Below are 18,394 nucleotides of genomic sequence, written 5' to 3' on the forward strand. Positions count from 1 at the left end.
ACCAAACTGTAATGATGAATCAGCCTTAAGTCATTATAGTACATCAGTATCCATTAATGTAGAGAAAACTGTGCATTAAACCAGTGGATAACAAAATTACCTACTATAATAAAAACGGGTTTTAAACCATAGGGCTCCTGCAGAGCCTCGGTGTGACCATACCAATAGGACACCATGTTTGTAAAACACAGTTTCAGCCACAGGATCAAGACTTGGAAATATTCTATTTCCTCAGTGCTTAGATATCAGCGATATCAGCCCTGAGTTCCTGGCTTTGTTTCTGTTTGCATTCCTGTGTTTGACCCAGATTGTCTAACTTCACTGACCCCTTCATCTAAGCCATGTGTCAACAATTTTGGACCAGATATTTACCAGCTTATTTCTGACCCAGATCTGTCTTGACTACATTTCACAGCGTAGCCCACTGTCTTCTGTCCAGCCTTCTAAGGAAAATTTTGTAAAGTTTGTAACCAAATTTAAGAAAAGGTAAGGATGAACTGCACATATGTATCTTATTAATTATTAACAAGATGGGGAGAACCTCATATTGAAATCCCTCTCTACCAGGCCATAAAACTTGGCTTTTATTATTATTTAAAATTAAAAATGAACCAAGGGTATTCAAATGTTGTCCCTAATCTGCCTATATCATTGACCTTTAAGTTGCCACTTACCGTATACGAATACATCTGATGACACCCCGGGGTGCCACCATTTATATAGCAGAAGAGGACATGCCAGTGTCCCATTCCCTGATAACATGGAGAAACATGTTGGGGGACTCGTGCTTTAAACAACAATTGTCCTATTCTGCTATATAAATGGTGGCATCCCAGGGAGTTACCAGATGTATTCATGTAAGTGGCTATTTTATAAACAGATTAGAAACAACATTTTAATACCCTCTGGGCATTTTAATTGCAAATAATAATAATAAAAGCTAAGTTTTATGAGATTTCTGTGTGGCATAGAAGACCCAAGACATCATACTCGCAAGGGAGATAAGAAAATTTCTAAAACAATCCACAGGGAGGTGATTGGAACAAAACAAAATCCTCCAAACTGCATGCTCACAAATGCAAGAAGCCTGACAAACAAGATGGAAGAACTACAAGCAGAAATATCTACAGGTAACTATGACATAGTGGGAATAACCGAGAAATGATTAGATGAAAGCTCTGACTGGGCAGTTAACTTACAGGATTACAGTCCGTTCAGAAAGGATTGTAAAAATTGAAGAGGAAGAGGTGTTTGTCTTGTCTAAAGTTCACTTTAAGGGAGGATATTAGCGAAGGGTAATAGTAACAAAATTTTCATTGGGGTCTGTTACACCCCTCCCTCCCCAAATATAACAAAACATGGAAAGTCTACTACTAATTCAGATAGATGAAGCTGAAACCCTTAATGAGGTACTTGTTATGGGGGACTTTAACTACCCGGATATTAACTGGGAAACAGAGACCTGAGAAACCCATAAAGGCAACAGGTTTCTGCTAATAACCAACAAAAATTATCTTTCACAATTGGTGCAGAATCCAACCAGAGAAGCAGCACTTTTAGACATAATACTATCTAATAGGCCTGACAGAATAACAAATCTGCAGGTCGTCGGGCATCTAGGAAATAGTGACCACAATATTGTACAGTTTCACTTGTCTTTCGCTAGGGGGACTTGTCAGGGAGTCACAAAAACACTGAACTTTAGGAAGGCAAAGTTTGACCAGCTTAGAGATGCCAGTGCAGCGCCCCAGAGTCTTGGTCATTGCAGTACTGATGCTCCGCCGCTAAGGGGGGCTATGGTACGTCTGATGGCACTGAAGGAGTTCACCTGGCCAGGTATCACAGACACCAATACACTTCACAGTCTGGCCTCCAGGGGGAGCTAAGGGCGCTATGTATTAGGCCACTTCTCACAGTCTGGAAAAACTGGGGGTTGGATAGGAAGTTAGAGAGAAAGCTGACTGGGTTGGAACCAGGCAACATCCTGTGGCAGAGGGTGTTGCAGGGGAAGATTCAGGGGGGTCCCTGTCAGGGGTGGGATCCTGACAGAGGCCTAGCGAACAGAGAGAACGTTACGGGACCGCGCCTGCACCTGATCGCGGCGGTACCCTAAGAAAGGACAAGAAGCGAGGTTTATTGTGCTGAGTGAGAAACGAGATCAACGCAACAAGTAGAAACACCAGTAGGAGTCGTGCTGTAAGATGAGGCAACATCCTACTGAGGCGTGCAGCCGGTGGCCGGAACGCCGAGGAAGTATAGAGCTCCAGGCCTAACTTCAAACCTACGGCAGGACAGTCAGTTATAGGTGGGCTGTCTCACCCAAATCACCTAAGAAGACATAGGGGGCAACAACAGGAGAGAGGCGACACTAGGGTCCAGGAAGAGCTCCGAGCCTACCCGTCATACGGGTGCGTCCTAGCCATATCATCTGGGGGACGAAGAAGAACATCATAATCGAGTTGTGAGGGAACTTCAGAAACAGACACAACAGTTGTGGGGACTATCCCGTAAGCACAGCAGGGGAGGACCACAACACACAAGCGCTAGAAGGTAGGCACAGATTTCCACCTGCAAAGGGAACTCTGGAGGTGCCATCGGACCGGCCGGACTTGCGTAGCCCGGTTAACCGTATTCCGGACTGAGGATCCTGAAGCCTTCAGTAAAGAGGTAAAGAGACTGCACCCCGGTGTCCTCGTTATTTACTGTGACCTGCACCGAACCATAACATCATCACCACCCACACCTTTCATTGGGCGCCCCTCAGCAGGGTCACGGACCGGGTCTAGCCACCGTAACAACCCCAGGACAGACACTCAGAGGCCCGGTACCGGGTACCCCTCGGCCCTGCGGCAGTGGGGGCGCTACACCCTTAATCTGATTGTCTGGGACAATGTCCTCAGAAATAAGAATACAGATAATGCATGGGAAATGTTTAAGAATATCCAAAGTGTAAGTGGTTTATACCTTGTGGGAATAAAAGGACAAGAAATAGGAAAAACACAATGTGGCTAAACAAAGAAGTAAGAGGGACAATTAACAGTAGAAAGAAAACATTTAAACTACTAAAGCAGGATGGCACTTTTGAAGCTCTAAAAAACTATAGGGAGAAAAATACTTTATCTAAAAAACTAATTAAAGCTGCCAAAAAGGAAACAGAGAAGCACATTGCTAAGGAGAGTAAAACTAATCCCAAACTGTTCTTCAACTATATCAAAAGTAAAACAATCCTAAGTAAAAGTGTAGGCCCCGTAAAAATTGTGGGGAAAGAATGGTTGTAGATGACAAGGAAAAAGCTAAAATATTAAACACCTTCTTCTCCACAGTATTCACAGTGGAAAATGAAATGCTTGGTGAAATGCCGAGAGACAAAGAAAACCCTATATTAAGGGTCACCAATCTAACCCAAGAAGAGGTGCGAAACCGGCTAAATAAGATTGAAATAGATAAATCTCCGGGTCCGGATGGTATCACCCACAATTACAGAGAACTAAGTAATGTAATAGACAAACCATTATTTCTTATATTTAGGGACTCTATAGCGACAGGGTCTTTTCCACAGGACTGGCGCATAGCAAATGTGGTACCAATATTCAAAAAGGGCTCTAAAAGCGAACCTGGAAATTATAGGCCAGAAAGTCTAACCTCTATAGTTGGTAAAATATTTGAAGGGTTTCTGAGGGATGTTATTCTGGATTATCTCAATAAGAATAACTGTTTAACTCCATATCAGCATGGGTTTATGGAGTGCCCCCAGACGCAGGGCAGCGGGGTACTCAGTACCGGGTCTCTCTCGGTTCTGGGGATGTCAGGGGTGGCCTGACCCGGTCTGTGGTCCTGCTAAGGGGCGCCCAATTAAAGGTGTAGGTGACGGTGTAGATCGCAGTAAATAACGAGGACACAGGGTTGCAGTCTCTTTACCTCTTTACTGAAGGCTTCGGCATCTGCAATCCAGAGCACTGCTAACAGGGCTGGCTGAGACCGGCCGGTCCGAAGGCACATCCAAAGTTCCCTTTGCAGGTGGAAATCAGTAGCCTACCTACTAGTGCCTGGGTGTTGTAGTACTTCCCTGCTGAGCACCACGGGATAGTCCTCACAACTGTCGTGTATGTTTCTGTTCTTTCTCTCTCCGTCCCCCAGATGATATGGATAGGACGCACCCGTATGATGGGGTAGGCCTGGAGTTATTTTATAGGGACCCTAGAGACGCCCCTCTCCCACAATTGCCTCCATTTTCTTCATTAGGTGTAAAAGGTGAGACAGCCAACCTAAAGTTAACTGCCCTGCCGTTGGTTCAAAGTAATGCATAGAGTCTATTACTCCCTCGGTGTTCCGGCCACCGGCTACGCGCCTCAGTAGGATGTTGCCGATCTCGAGGCACGACTCCTACTGGTTCTATCGCCTTTGTGCTGTGATCTCGTTTCTCACTTCTCCACAATATCCTTCGCTTCATGTCCTTTCTTAAGATGCCGCTGCAATGAGGTGCAGGCACGGCTCCGTAATTATCTGTCCTTTTGCTAGGCCTCTGTCAGGATCCCACTCCTGACAGGGACCCCCCTGAATCTTCCCAGGTACCGCTCTCCTCTCACTAGATGTTACCTGGGCAAAACCCAGTCAGCTTCTCCCTAACTTCCTATCCAACCCCCAATTTTACCAGAGTGTGAGGAGTGGCCTAATACATAGAACCTTTTGCTCCCCCTGGTGGCCGGAGTGTGAAGTGTAATGTGTGACTGTGATACCTGGTCAGGTGAACTCTTTTAGTGCAATCAGATGTACCATCGCCCCCCTTAGCGGCAGAGCGACGTTACTGCAACGACCAGGTCTCTGGGGCGCTGCATTTATGAGGAATCGCTCCTGTCATACCAATCTAATCAGTTTTTATGAAGAGATAAGCTATAGACTGGACCAAGGTGAGTCATTGGACGTGGTATATTTTGATTTTTACAAAGCGTTTGATACTGTGCCACAAGAGGTTGGTACACAAAATGAGAATGCTGGGTCTGGGGGAAAATGTGTGTCAATAGGTAAGTAACTGGATTAGGTTAGTTTCACACTAGCATTCGGCAGGGCTGCAGATGAAAGCCTTCTTCGTCCGTGAAGCCCTGCCCACTGCAGTGCCTTTTCCTTCAGCTCCGCCTACATCTGCATGCATCCTGCTTACCCTATCTTTAACATTGGGTGCGCAGGCCATATGGATGTATGTGGATGCCTCCACATGCCTCGTCTTGACCCTGCGCTGACCTGTGTCAAACGCAACATGTTGGATTTTGTTGCTGTCGGCGCAGCTTCAAAACGACGCATGCGGAGGCATTCACCTATATCCGCATGGCCTGCGTACCCAATGTTAAAGATAGGGTATGCAGGATACAGGCAGATGTATGCGTAGCTGAAGGAAGAGGCGCTGCAGTGGGCGGGGCTTCACTGAGGAAGATGGCTTTCGTCCGCAGCCATGCCGAACGCTAGTGTGAAACTAGCAATAGTGATAGAAAGCAGAGGGTGGTTATAAATGGTATATTCTCTTACTCGGTTGCTGTGACCAGTGGGGTACCGCAGGGGTTGATGTTGGGACCTATCCTCTTCAACATATTTATTAACAATCTGGTAGAAGGTTTACACAGTAAAATACCGATAACTGCAGATGATGCAAAACTATGTAAAGCAGTCAATACAAGAGAAGATAGTATTCTGCTACAGATGGATCTGGATAAGTTGGAAGCTTGGGCCGAGAGGTGGAAGATGCGGTTTAACAATGATAAATGTAAGGTTATACACATGGGAAGAAGGAATCAATATCACCATTACACACTGAACGAGAAACTACTGGGTAAATCTGACAGGGAGAAGGACTTGGGGATCCTAGTTAATGATAAACTTACTGGAGCAGCCAGTGCCAGGCAGCAGCTGCCAAGGCAAACAGGATCATGGGGTGCATTAAAAGAGGTCTGGATACTAGGGTTGAGCGAAACGGGTTGGCAATTTTCAGAAGTCCCCGACTTTTGGCAAAGTCGGGTTTCATGAAACCCGACCCGACCCCTGTGTGGGGTCGGCCATGAAGTCAGCGATCTTCTGAATCTGGAATCGGAATTCCGATACCGATTCCCGATATGTTTAAGATATCGGGAATTGGTATCGGAATTCAGATTTAAGTGTAAAATAAAGAATTAAAATAAAAAATATCGCTATACTTACCATCTGATGCACCCTGGTACTAAGCGGGAACCTTCCTTCCTTAGAATCAGCCTTCCAGGACCTTGCGGTGACGTCGCGGTGACGTCGCGGCTTGTGATTGGTCCCGCGGCCGCCCATGTGACCGCTCGCGCGACCAATCAAAAGCCGCGACGTCACCGTGACGTCACCGAAGGTCCTGGAAGGGCTGATTCTTAGGAAGGAAGGCTGCCAGAAAGAAGCAGGGCGCGTCCGAGGGTGAGTATATACCTAATAGGAATATACTCACCCTCGGCTTCTTTCCGGCAGCCTTCCTTCCTAAGAATCAGCCCTTCCAGGACCTTCGGTGATGTCACGGTGACGTCGCGGCTTGTGATTGGTCGCGCGAGCGGTCACATGGGCGGCCGCGCGACCAATCACAAGCCGCGACGTCACCGCGACGTCACCGCAAGGTCCTGGAAGGCTGATTCTAAGGAAGGAAGGTTCCCGCTTAGTACCAGGGCGCATCAGATGGTAAGTATAGCGATATTTTTTATTTTAATTCTTTATTTTACACTTAAATACGGATCCCAGGGCCTGAAGGAGAGTTTCCGCTCCTTCAGACCCTGGGAACCATTGGAAACCCAATGCACTGCATTGGGTTTCGAGTTTCGGCCGACCCCGACCCCGACTTTTTTATAGGATCGGCCGATTTCACTCGACCCGACTTTTGAAAAAGTCGCGTTTCGTGAAACCCGACCCGATCCTATAAATGTAAAGGTCGCTCAACCCTACTGGATACAAATGATGAGAGCATTATACTGCCTCTATACAAATCCATGGTTAGACCACACATGGAGTACTGTGTACAGTTTTTGGCACCGGTGCTCAGGAAGGATATAATGGAACTAGAGTGAGTACAAAGGAGGGCAACATAATTAATAAAGGGGATGGGGGAACTACAATACCTAGAGTGATTAGCAAAATTAAGATTATTTAGTCTAGAAAAAAGACGACTGAGGGGCGATCTAATAACCATGTATAAGTATATAAGGGGACAATACAAATATCTCTCCGAGGATCTGTTTATACTAAGGAAGGTGATGGTCACAAGGGGGCATTCTCTGCGGCTGGAGGAGAGAAGGTTTTTCCACCAACATAGAAGAGGATTCTTTACTGTTAGGGCAGTGAGAATCTGAAATTCCTTTCCTGAGGAGGTGGTGATGGCAATCTCAGTAGAGGGGTTCAAGAGAGGCCTGGATGTCTTCCTGGAGCGTAATAATATTGTATCTTACAGATATTAGGTTCTTTAGATGGACGTAGATCTGGGGACTGAACTGGATGAACAAATGTCTTTTTTCGGCCTTGCTAGCTATGTTACTATGTTACTAGGTTTTATATGGGGTTCTCCCCATCTTGTTCATAATTAATAATACAATGCTCCAAGGCCTTTTTTTGTCATACTCTTTGATTAGACATCTGTATCTTAGACTTCACACCTCAGGTCAAAATGTGGCAACTTAGAAAAGGTGTCTTAAACAGTGCTTGTGCCTTTCTATTAAGCTGCTTACAATAGCTGAAAGCCCATCTTGGTCTTGCTGCTAACAGTACTGTTGTGCATCCCATGTGTGCCTCAGACTAAAATTTGTAGGGAGCATAAGAACAATATTATTTTGCATTTGTTCCCATGTTTTTCTTTTATTGAAATTCCATGTTATACTTTGAACTTCAGTCCTTTAACCCCTTCATGACGGAGCCCTTTTTCATTTTTGCGTTTCTGTTTTTCGCTTCCCTTCTTCCGAGAGCCGTAACTTTTTTATTTTTCTGTCAATATGGCCATGTGAGGGCTTGATTTTTGCGGGACAAGTTGTACTTTTAAAGATATCATTGGTTTTCCCATATCATGTACTCAAAAATGGGAAAAAAATCCAAGTGCGGTGAAATTGCAAAAAAAGTCCAACTGCACAAGTGTTTTTTTTATTTTTTTTGCCATGTTCACCAAGTGCTAAAACTGACACACCATTATGATTATCCAGTTCATTAAGAGTTTATAGACACCAAACATGTCTAGATTCTTTTTTATTTAAGTGGTGAAAAAAGTCCAAAGTTTGTTGAAAAAATTAAATTTTCCGAAACCCGTAGCGGCTTCATTTTTCATGATCTCGGATTGCATGAGGGCTTATTTTTTGCACGCTGACCTGAAGTTTTTAATGATACTGTTTTGGTGCAGATACGATATTTTGATTGATCATTATTGTATTTTAATGCAATGTTGGGATGACCAAAAAAACGTAATTCTGGCATTTTGAATTTTTTTCCCGTTACACCGTTTAGCAATTGGGTTAATTCTTTTTATAACTTGATAGATAGGCCGAATTTGAACATGGCGATACCAAATATGTGCATGTTTGATTTTTTTTGTTTTATTTTGAATGGGGCGAAAGTGGGGTGATTTGAACTTTTACATTTTTTTTCTTTTTCTAATATTTTTAAAAACTTTTTTACTTTTGCATGCTTCAATAGTCTCGATGGGACTCTAGAAGCTTCAGTTGCCCACTCTGCTGCATACAGGTGATGATCAGATCGCCTGTGTGTAGCAGAACACAGCAATCCAGCATTGACAACTATAGAGGTCTGCCGGAGACCTCTGGTTGTCATGCCAACCCATCGGTGACCCACAATCACGTGAGAGGGTCCCCGATGGGAGGGATCTCCTACGCACTTCCTGTAAGAGCGAGTTCAATGCCACTGTCAAAGATTGACAGCAGCATTTAACTAGTTAACAGCTGCGGGTGGATCATGATTACACCAGTGGCTGTTAGAGGCACATGTCAGCTGTTCAAAACAGTTGACATGTGCTGGGAAAGATGTGGGCTCAGCGTTAGAGCCCACATCAAAGGGTGGGATACCGACATGGACGTACTATTACGCCCAACATTGGAAAGTGGTTAAACTCATGTTAAATACTAGTCAGTATATAGCTGCTATCATTGCAATTTGCAAGAGACCTCTGGTTGTCACGCCAACCCATCAGTGACCTATGATCATGTGACAGGGTCACCAATGGGCAGATTTCCGGCGTGATTGCTGGAAGCGCATGTTAACTGCTGTTGTCAGAGTTTGACAGCGGCATTTCATGTGTTAATGGGTTAATAGCTGCGGGTGGATCGTGATTCTGCCCATGGCTGTTCCAGGCACATGTGCCAGAAAAGATGTGGGCTTAGAGCCAGAGCCCACATCAAAGGGGAAGACACAACATGCGCAGTACTTGTACAGCAATTGTCGTGAAGGGGTTAAAGCTTATTGAAGGGATTTCGATAAATGGTCATACAAAAATTCTTCTGATGGCATGTTGTATAAGGCCAGTTATCAGTTATATTAATATTGGTTGCAGTATCTGTGACTGCATCACTCTTTCACAAATTGTTCTGATTGTTTTTGTGGATATCAAGTTAAAGCCTTTATATCAATGGTCTCTTCTTATAAGTATACAAAAAAGCTCCAAAAAAGCATTGCCGAACAATTGAAGAACATGAGTGATTGTTTTCTGGAGAGTAACAGTAAAAATAACATAACTGTACTCTATACCATGCCTCGTACAACACCAGCCCTAACAGTCAAAGTAAGTGCAACTGCTACCACCACCCCAAAGCGCTTGCCATGAAAACAGGACTTAGAGCAATCCAGCATCACAAAGGTGCTAGTAAATGTGGTTTACCGTTTTCATTTACAGTTGTGCTTCAATGTTTGTGAATCCTTCAGAATTTTCCATACTTGTGCATAAGTTTGACCTAAAACTGAATCAGATTTTCACAGAAGTTCTAAAAAAAGAAAAAGAGAATAAAATAAAACAAGAGTCAAAAATAATACACTGTCTTTTTTTAATTATCCAATGTTACATGCATGTAAGTGGCAAAAGTATGGCCTTTAGAATTAGCAGATAATTTGAAGGAGAAATTAAAGTCTGGTGTTTTCCATTGAAGGGATGATAAAGGATTAGGGAGCAAGCAAGCTGTTTCAGTTAAAAAACAAGGATCTATCAAAGTGTGATCTTCACAATATGTGATTGTGAATATGTATAATTGCATGAATAAGGAGATTTCTGAGAACCTCATAAGAAACCTTGTTGATACTCATCAGGCTGGAAACCATCTCTAAAGAGTTTTGACACATAGTCACACAGATTGGGTAAAAATGGAGAAAATGCAAGACCATTCTTTCCCTCCCCAAATACATTGATCACTCAAGAGCAAGACGTATAATAGTCCGCAAGGTCACAAAGAAACCCATGCTAATCTTTAACCCCTTCCCGACATCGGACATACTATACTGTCCGATGTCGGGACCCCCGCTTTGATGTGCGCTCCGGCGGTGAGCGCACATCAAAGTCGCGACATGTCAGCTGTTTTTTACAGCTGACATGTGCGCGCAATAGCGGCGGGTGAAATCGCGATCACCCGCCGCTATTAACTAGTTAAATGCCGCTGTCAAACGCAGACAGCGGCATTTAACTACCGCATCCAGCCGGGCGGCCGGAAATGAGCGCATCGCCGACCCCCGTCACATGATCGGGGGTCGGCGATGAGTCAGGAAGGTAACCATAGAGGTCCTTGAGACCTCTATGGTTACTGATCGCCGGTGGCTGTGAGCGCCCCCCTGTGGTCGGCGCTCACAGCACACCTGCATTTTAGCTACATAACAGCGATCTGATGATCGCTGTTATGTAGCAGAGCCGATCGGGCTGTGCCTGCTTCTAGCCTCCCATGGAGGCTATAGAAGCATGGCAAAAGTAAAAAAAAAAAGTTTAAAAAAATGTGAAAAAAATAAAAAAAATATAAAAGTTTAAATCACCCCCCTTTCGCCCCAATCAAAATAAATCAATAAAAAAAACATCAAATCTACACATATTTGGTATCGCCGCGTTCAGAATCGCCCGATCTATCAATAAAAAAAAGCATTAACCTGATCGCAAAACGGCGTAACGAGAAAAAAAATCGAAACGCAAGAATTACGTTTTTTTGGTCGCCGCGACATTGCATTAAAATGCAATAACGGGCGATCAAAAGAACGTATCTGCACCGAAATGCTATTATTAAAAACGCCAGCTCGGCACGCAAAAAATAAGCCCTCACCCGACCCCAGATCACGAAAAATGGAGACGCTACGGGTATCGGAAAATGGCGCAATTTTATTTATTTTTTTTTTTGCAAAGTTTGGAATTTTTTTTCACCACTTAGGTAAAACATAACCTAGACATGTGAGGTGTCTATGAACTCGTACTGACCTGGAGAATCATAATGGCAGGTCAGTTTTATCATTTAGTGAACCTAGCAAAAAAAAAAAAAAACAAGTGTGGGATTGCACTTTTTTTGCAATTTCACCGCACTTGGAATTTTTTTCCCGTTTTCTAGTACATGCCATGGTAAAACCAATGGTGTCATTCAAAAGTAGAACTGGTCCCGCAAAAAATAAGCCCTCACATGGCCAAATTGACGGAAAAATAAAAAAGTTATGGCTCTGGGAAGGAGGGGAGTGAAAAACGAAAATGGAAAAACGAAAAATCCCACGGTCATGAAGGGGTTAAGCAACTAAAGGCCTATCTCACATTAGTTAATGTTAATGTTCATTAATCCATCATCAGGACTAAGTTTTGTGGATGGACCAATCTAAAAGCAAATTTTTGGTTTAAATGAGAAGCGGTATGTTTTGAGAAAAGAAAACAATGCTTTACAGCAGAAAAACCTCATGCTATATAAGAAACATGGTAGTGGTAGTATCATGGTTTAGGCCTGTTTTGCTGTGTCCTTGCTAGGACAGCTTGCCATCATTGATGAAACCATGAATTCTCAATTATACCAGCAAATTCTAAAGGAAAATGGTAGGACATCTGTCCATGAGCTGAATGCTAAGAGAACATGAGTCATGCAGCGAGACAACTACCCACAGAATACAAGTCGTTCTACAAAAGAATGGGTAAAAAAGAATAAAGTTAAAGTTTTAGAATGGCCAAGTCAAAGTCCTTACCTTTGTCTTATAGAAATACTGTGGAAGGATGTAAACTGGGTTCTTAATGGGTGAAAACCCACCAACATAACAGAGCTGAAGTTATTTTGTAGGGAGGAATTAGCTAAATTCATCCAAGCTGTTGTGCAGGGCTAATCAACAATTATAGCAAATATTGTAATGCAGTTATTGCTATACCTGGGGGTAACACCAACTACTGAAAACAAAGGTTCACAGAATCTAATATATTGACTCATTTATTTGACTTAGTTAGCTTTATCTACTCTAAATTTATGTTGAAATATGGAAAATTCTCAAGGGTTCACAAATTTTCAAGCACCGATACATTTGATTAAGGACACTGCACTGCTGAACTAGAGAGTACAATTGCATGCAACATGTGAATCCAGAGGTGCTATCACATTACCACCCAGGTCTGCTCTGATGACATCTGATTTTATCAACAGGTGCTACCATCAAAATCAGTGTAACTAGGTGGTGCAGATTTTGTGCTGCCAGATATATTGGTGTGGTTGAGACCTGTGGTTCAACCAAGCTAGGCTAGTGTGTGTAAATGCTGTCCAGCAGACAAGCTAGTGTAATAAACTCCCTGCTGTGGCCTATGGGACAGTCCCACACCCTACTTTAACTCCCACCATTCTGCTGGGAACTGCCAAACATTGTGCATGGAACTGTAGACTGTGGTGTTTGTTTCTTATTGATCTAGGCCTGATTGACTAAGCTCTGGCTGTTTTCCTCGCATTTGATTCTGCTATCCTTCTGACTATGTTTTTTTATTGCTGTTTCTAATCTTTGTCTTATCACTCCAGTTACTGACCCAACAAGCCAGACTTTTCTTGACTCACTTTTCTGGCCAACATATAGTGCATGGAAGCAACCCAGGAGACCCCATTGTAAATCCAGATATCTGTATAGCAGTTTAAGAGTGAAGGCGGGAGTTTCCTCTGCGATCTGCCAGACAGTCTGTCTGAAATAACCTTTTTTAACTAACATCATCTGACATAAAAGGTGTACAGTGAAGGAAATTATTTACCAGTCTAGTGTGAGTTTATTTACTGCATTGGAACTCATATGACACAAGAAAATGAGAGGGTGAGAGTGTAACAAGGTGGCAAGGGGTAGAAGTCATGGGCGAGACCACTAAGACACAGTCAGTGATCACTACGGCCCCTTGCACATAGAAAAACAGAAAAAGTCCAGATTCTGCAGCACAGTCAGTTACCTCTGTCATAGGATTGCTCTCCACACTGGAAACACGTCCTCAGATACACCACAGGTCACGATTCTGTCCAACGTTAGAAACTTTAATGAACATGAGGTAACATGAGGAAAATAAAGTAATGTTTCCTGCGCTTTCCCTGCGTCTTCACAAATTGTGCAGTATCAATGGCTCCCATCTGGATATGCCTTGCGCAGGCATGTACTCCGGAGGACAGAGAATGAACTTCAATCCAATATTGCGGCCAGCATGCAGCCAGCGGGTAAGGAAAGGGTGAATGAAACACCCGAAAACCCCGCCCATATGACCCAAAACTGGTTCCGCCAAATTCAGGTGACAGGTTCCCTTTAATGTATGACAGGACAACACCAATGCACAACAGAACAGTGTTAAACATAAAAGAACCATTGAGGTAGCGTAGGGGCCCAGTGTGAAGGAGAGAGGAGGTAGTCAAGGGTCCCAGCCACCTCCTTACAAACGAAAGCAGGCAACTACCGCTGAGCTCTGAACTTGCTGCTTTCCTAGCAAAATTGTCCGCAGGTCTTTTTAACAAAAAACAAAGAAGTTAGCTAGTGTACTTTGCTTGGAGCATATCTACGGTGTTTGCAGTATGCGTGGCATCCATTTTTTTTCACGGATGCCACACATACCCATTATAACCTATGCTGCTGTGCACATGTCCATCTTTTTACCAGGACCTTGCGTCTGTGTAAACTACTCTAAGACATGTCCATTTTTTTACCCTCAGCATGGATGACAAACGCCAATACAAGTCTTTGGGTAAAACACGTATAGCATACGGATGGTATTTGTGTGTCATCCGTGTGCCATCCGTGTGCTGTAATTGTTTAACATTGCAAAGTTTAGGAGGAGCTATGCAATTTATTTTTTATTTGCTATACCCCCAAAACACTGATGGCATACTGATCCAAAACACTGATGGCACACTGATCCAAAACACTGATGGCCCACTCATCTAACACACTGATGACACACTGATGGCACACTGATCGAAAATACTGATGGCACACTGATCCAACACACTGATGACACACTGGTCCAACACACTGATGACACACTGGTCCAAAATGCCGATCGTATATCAAAACAGCTGTCAGGTGACCCGGGACCAGGGGCTCCTTCCGTGTCCCTAACACTAGGGGGTGCTCTAGCTTGCCCTACTCCCCGGGATACTTCTGAAGGTGAAGATGCCGGGGCCTCCACCCTTGCCTTATCTCCTGAGTTTGCCCTCCATCTGTTCTCTTCCCCCATCCAGGGAAGAGGGGAACTACTGTGCACCATAGTACACCAATCCGACAAACAAGGCAACACAAACAAGGGTTAACAGAAAACTTTAGGCATACAAAATATTCACTCACATATAACAGAAGAATGCATCGGAGTGTGAAAGTAGGGGAATAAACCAAAATAGAGAACGATAGGGAATTACCACACATACAAACCAAGAAAAAGTCACAGATAACTCCTCCATCTCTCCTTCTCATAAGAACTCCTCTCCCTCCATTAGCCATGCAGCAATAAAGCTAGCTCTGACAAGGATTTGTATCAGAGCCCACATATAAAGGGAAAAGAAGTGGCTAACCAAGTTCAGCTGTGAGCACAGGGATTTCCAACATGGCCGATAAACCCCTGTTCTGCAACAAGAAACAAACACATTTAAAATGAAGGAGAAGTGCTTCTTCTCAGCACTAGAGTAGGAGCAATCAGATGCTTCTGGCTCCACACTGTCAAGGTAAACCTGTGACATGGCACACTGATGACACACTGATCCAACACACTGATGACACACTGAACCAACACACTGACACACTGATCCAACACACTGATGGCACACATCCAACACACTGATGACATCTATACTATTTTTTCCGTTACCAGTTTTATTTTTATATGGCTCTTGCACAGAGCAAGTTTACTATATATTTTGTAAAAAATAGTATAAGTAAAAATTGGTATAGTTCATTGTAGTTTTTGATCACTGTGAAAAGTAGAAAGGATATTCTAAGCCTAGAAGATTAAGATTCTTTTTTATTAAATACCGTACATTATGTTATATAAAGGCATAAAAACATTCAAAAAATGCTCAAAGAAAAGTAAGTGAAGTGAACTTTTCAATACAGTATTCACTGGTGTCCTCATTCTGAGGAAACCCGTTTTACCTCCATTTTATGGCAGATGCATAAAGAAGTCTGAAAACTGCTCTTCATGAAATAGCCACACTTGGTGAAAATGCTATGGAGTATTTTAGGAATCTGTAAGTGCAGATCATAAGCAGGAATATTCCCCTGTACTTTGTGTATGCAGCACATGGTGTTTAACGCTTTCTCATACAATCAATTTTATATTGGTCTCCCAAAATTTATTTTCCCTATTATTAGGTATCTCTCCTGACATGGCTATGTTAGATAATACTTGAGTTTCTTGTGAAATGATAGCGCTGAAGCATCTAATCAAGAGAGTTTTGCATTATTTCTTTCTTCTTTTATTCTTATAGAAAATGTATGAATGAAATAACAAATGGTGCTAACTTTACTCTTGCCAATGTGGCTTTCCCCTGCAACTATGAGTTCAGAAAATACTTTTGGTAGATAGTAAATTATGGTAAACAGTAGAAGTTCAGATATTCGAGATTTAACCTATTATCAGCTAAAAAATAGCTTGAGTATCAATTTATTATGACTTATATGCCTGATATTTAGTGCTTAAAGTAGCAAATGTTTGTGCAACACACAGCTGTACAGAAATGTTACAGCTTTTGCCTTTTTTCGCCAGCCATGACACTTTTCTATAATGTACAAGGGCTTAACAGGCGGAACATCTACAATGGTGGACGCACAAAGCAGCCCTGAATTTGTTGCATCTTACTTTGGCAGGTTTATCTTCAGAACTAGAGTAGGAATACTTGTTGAATCGGTCCATGTGTGTTTTCATTTCCATTGTAAAACATACATTATACTCCATTAGGAAATGCCTCTAAAGAGCAACCTAGCTGAGCAGGAGTAGAGTACTGAAAAAAAATAATTTTCAACTATTAGGATTTTATTAGTTATTGATTGTCTGAATAATTCATATATATTATTATATTTTACAGAATGATGAATCTGCCTCTAGCGATGTACCAAACAGGAAACATATTAATGGAGACTCTGTCATTATTAGCCAGGTAAGTGGTAAACAAATTTACGTTTCATTCACTTAATTTCCATTTATTTTTGATATTTAAATATTTATGGATAAATTGTAATAACCAGATGAAAAAATGTACCGTTACTCATTATTAGAGATGAGCGGGTCACGTCACGCAACCCCAGTCCACGGTCCAGGTCAACATTCTCTGGCCATGAACAGGATCTCCACAAAATTGCTAATCCTCCGAGATCCCAGACTCGGCTCATGATTAGCTGGGCTGGCGAGACGTCGTCTGTGCGCCACACACCGCCCAAATGACGTCACGCCAGGACAGAAAATCAAGCACCATGTGAGGCAACTATGAAGCATAGGAATCTCACCCAGCTCCTGAGCACAGCCTGAGAGCATTGACTTGGACCATGAACCAGGGTTGTGCGAAGTGACCCGCTCATCTGCACTCATTATATTACATATTATAATTACATACGTTTCTTTTTTCTCCCACTTTAATTTTAGCTCGAAGATGATCCATCATTTAGCAAACATAATAAAGAAGCCTCAGATCATAAAAGGTATTTTGGACATTCTGCTTTGCAACCTTTTTAAAGGAAAATTCTGTATAGTGTATATGTGATGTTTCGTGTATGTGCCTGTACACTTGATGTGAACGCACAAGAATAAAATCTTTTTAGTTCACACAGACGGTCAAGATGCAGTTCACCCATAGTATACTAATTATGGACTCTAGAAAAAAGCTATCTGCAAACATCACGCATTATCATAAGATCTGCTGAGACCTGTACATCAATAAACACAATCATAAAATGCATCAAGTCAAAGTAACAAGGACTGTATCTCCTATACAGTATCTGTGACGACGATGGACAAGTAAAGGCACCATAATACAGAGATCAGCAAATAACCTGCACTGTAAGTAGGCCAATATTTGTCAGGAGAAAAGAAAAGAAAATATACATATACATTTTATTCCCCTCCCCTCCTCCAGACCACATATGAGTAACTGTCTTTTTGGATGGGTTCTTCTCATTTGTATTACCTGCCCCAACATGCAGCAGCGTGCTAATGTTGACATAGGGCAATATATAGTGTGAGGGCACATTATGAGGGAAGTATATAGTGTGAGGGCCCAGTATGGGAGGCTTTGTATACTGTGAGGGCCAAGTATGAGGGACAGTATGTAGTGTGAGAGTACAGTATTTGGGCAGTATATAGTGTGAGGGCACATTATGAGGGGTGGTATATAGTGTTACACTAGTATATCATGTGAGAGCACAGTATAGGGGCAGCAAGTGCAGCGCCCCAGAGTCCTGGTCGTTGCAGTATTGTCGCTCTGCCACAAGGGGGAGTGATGGTACGTCTGATGGCACTAAAGGAGTTCACCTGACCAGGTATCACAGTCACACACTACACTTCACACTCCAGCCACCAGGGGGAGCAAAAGGTTCTATGTATTAGGCCACTCCTCACACTCTGGTAAAACTGGGAGTCGGATAGGAAGTTAGAGAGAAGCTGACTGGGTTTTGCCCAGGTAACATCGAGTGAGAGAGAGAGTTGCTTGGGAAGATTCAGGGAGGTCCCTGTCAGGGGTGGGATCCTGGCAGTGGCCTAGCACGAGACAGATCGTTATGGAGCCGCGCCTGCACCTCATTGCGGCGGCATCCTAAGAAAGGACACGAAGCGAAGTATATTGTGGAGAGTGAGAAACGAGATCACAGTACAAAGGAGATAGAACCAGGAGGAGTTGTGCCCCAAGATTGGCAACATCCCTCTGAGGCACGTAGCTGGCGGCCGGAACGCCGAGGAAGTATTAGGCTCTACGCATTACTTTGAACCAACGGC

General features: G+C 43.1%; 1 protein-coding gene across 1 annotated transcript in view; it reads left to right on the forward strand.

Annotated features, from left to right (window-relative positions):
• The window catches only part of SLC28A3 (solute carrier family 28 member 3), a 138,871-nt gene that overhangs the window by 47,731 nt on the left and 72,746 nt on the right, over positions 1 to 18,394 (forward strand). Inside the window, exons 2-3 of the mRNA XM_077248953.1 lie at positions 16,497 to 16,568; positions 17,051 to 17,106. Of these exons, the coding sequence (XP_077105068.1) occupies positions 16,497 to 16,568; positions 17,051 to 17,106 (128 nt within the window). The remainder of the gene's footprint in view (positions 1 to 16,496; positions 16,569 to 17,050; positions 17,107 to 18,394) is intronic.

This window comes from Ranitomeya variabilis, chromosome 1 (assembly GCF_051348905.1).
Source record: "Ranitomeya variabilis isolate aRanVar5 chromosome 1, aRanVar5.hap1, whole genome shotgun sequence".
Classification (NCBI taxonomy): Eukaryota; Metazoa; Chordata; class Amphibia; order Anura; family Dendrobatidae; genus Ranitomeya; species Ranitomeya variabilis.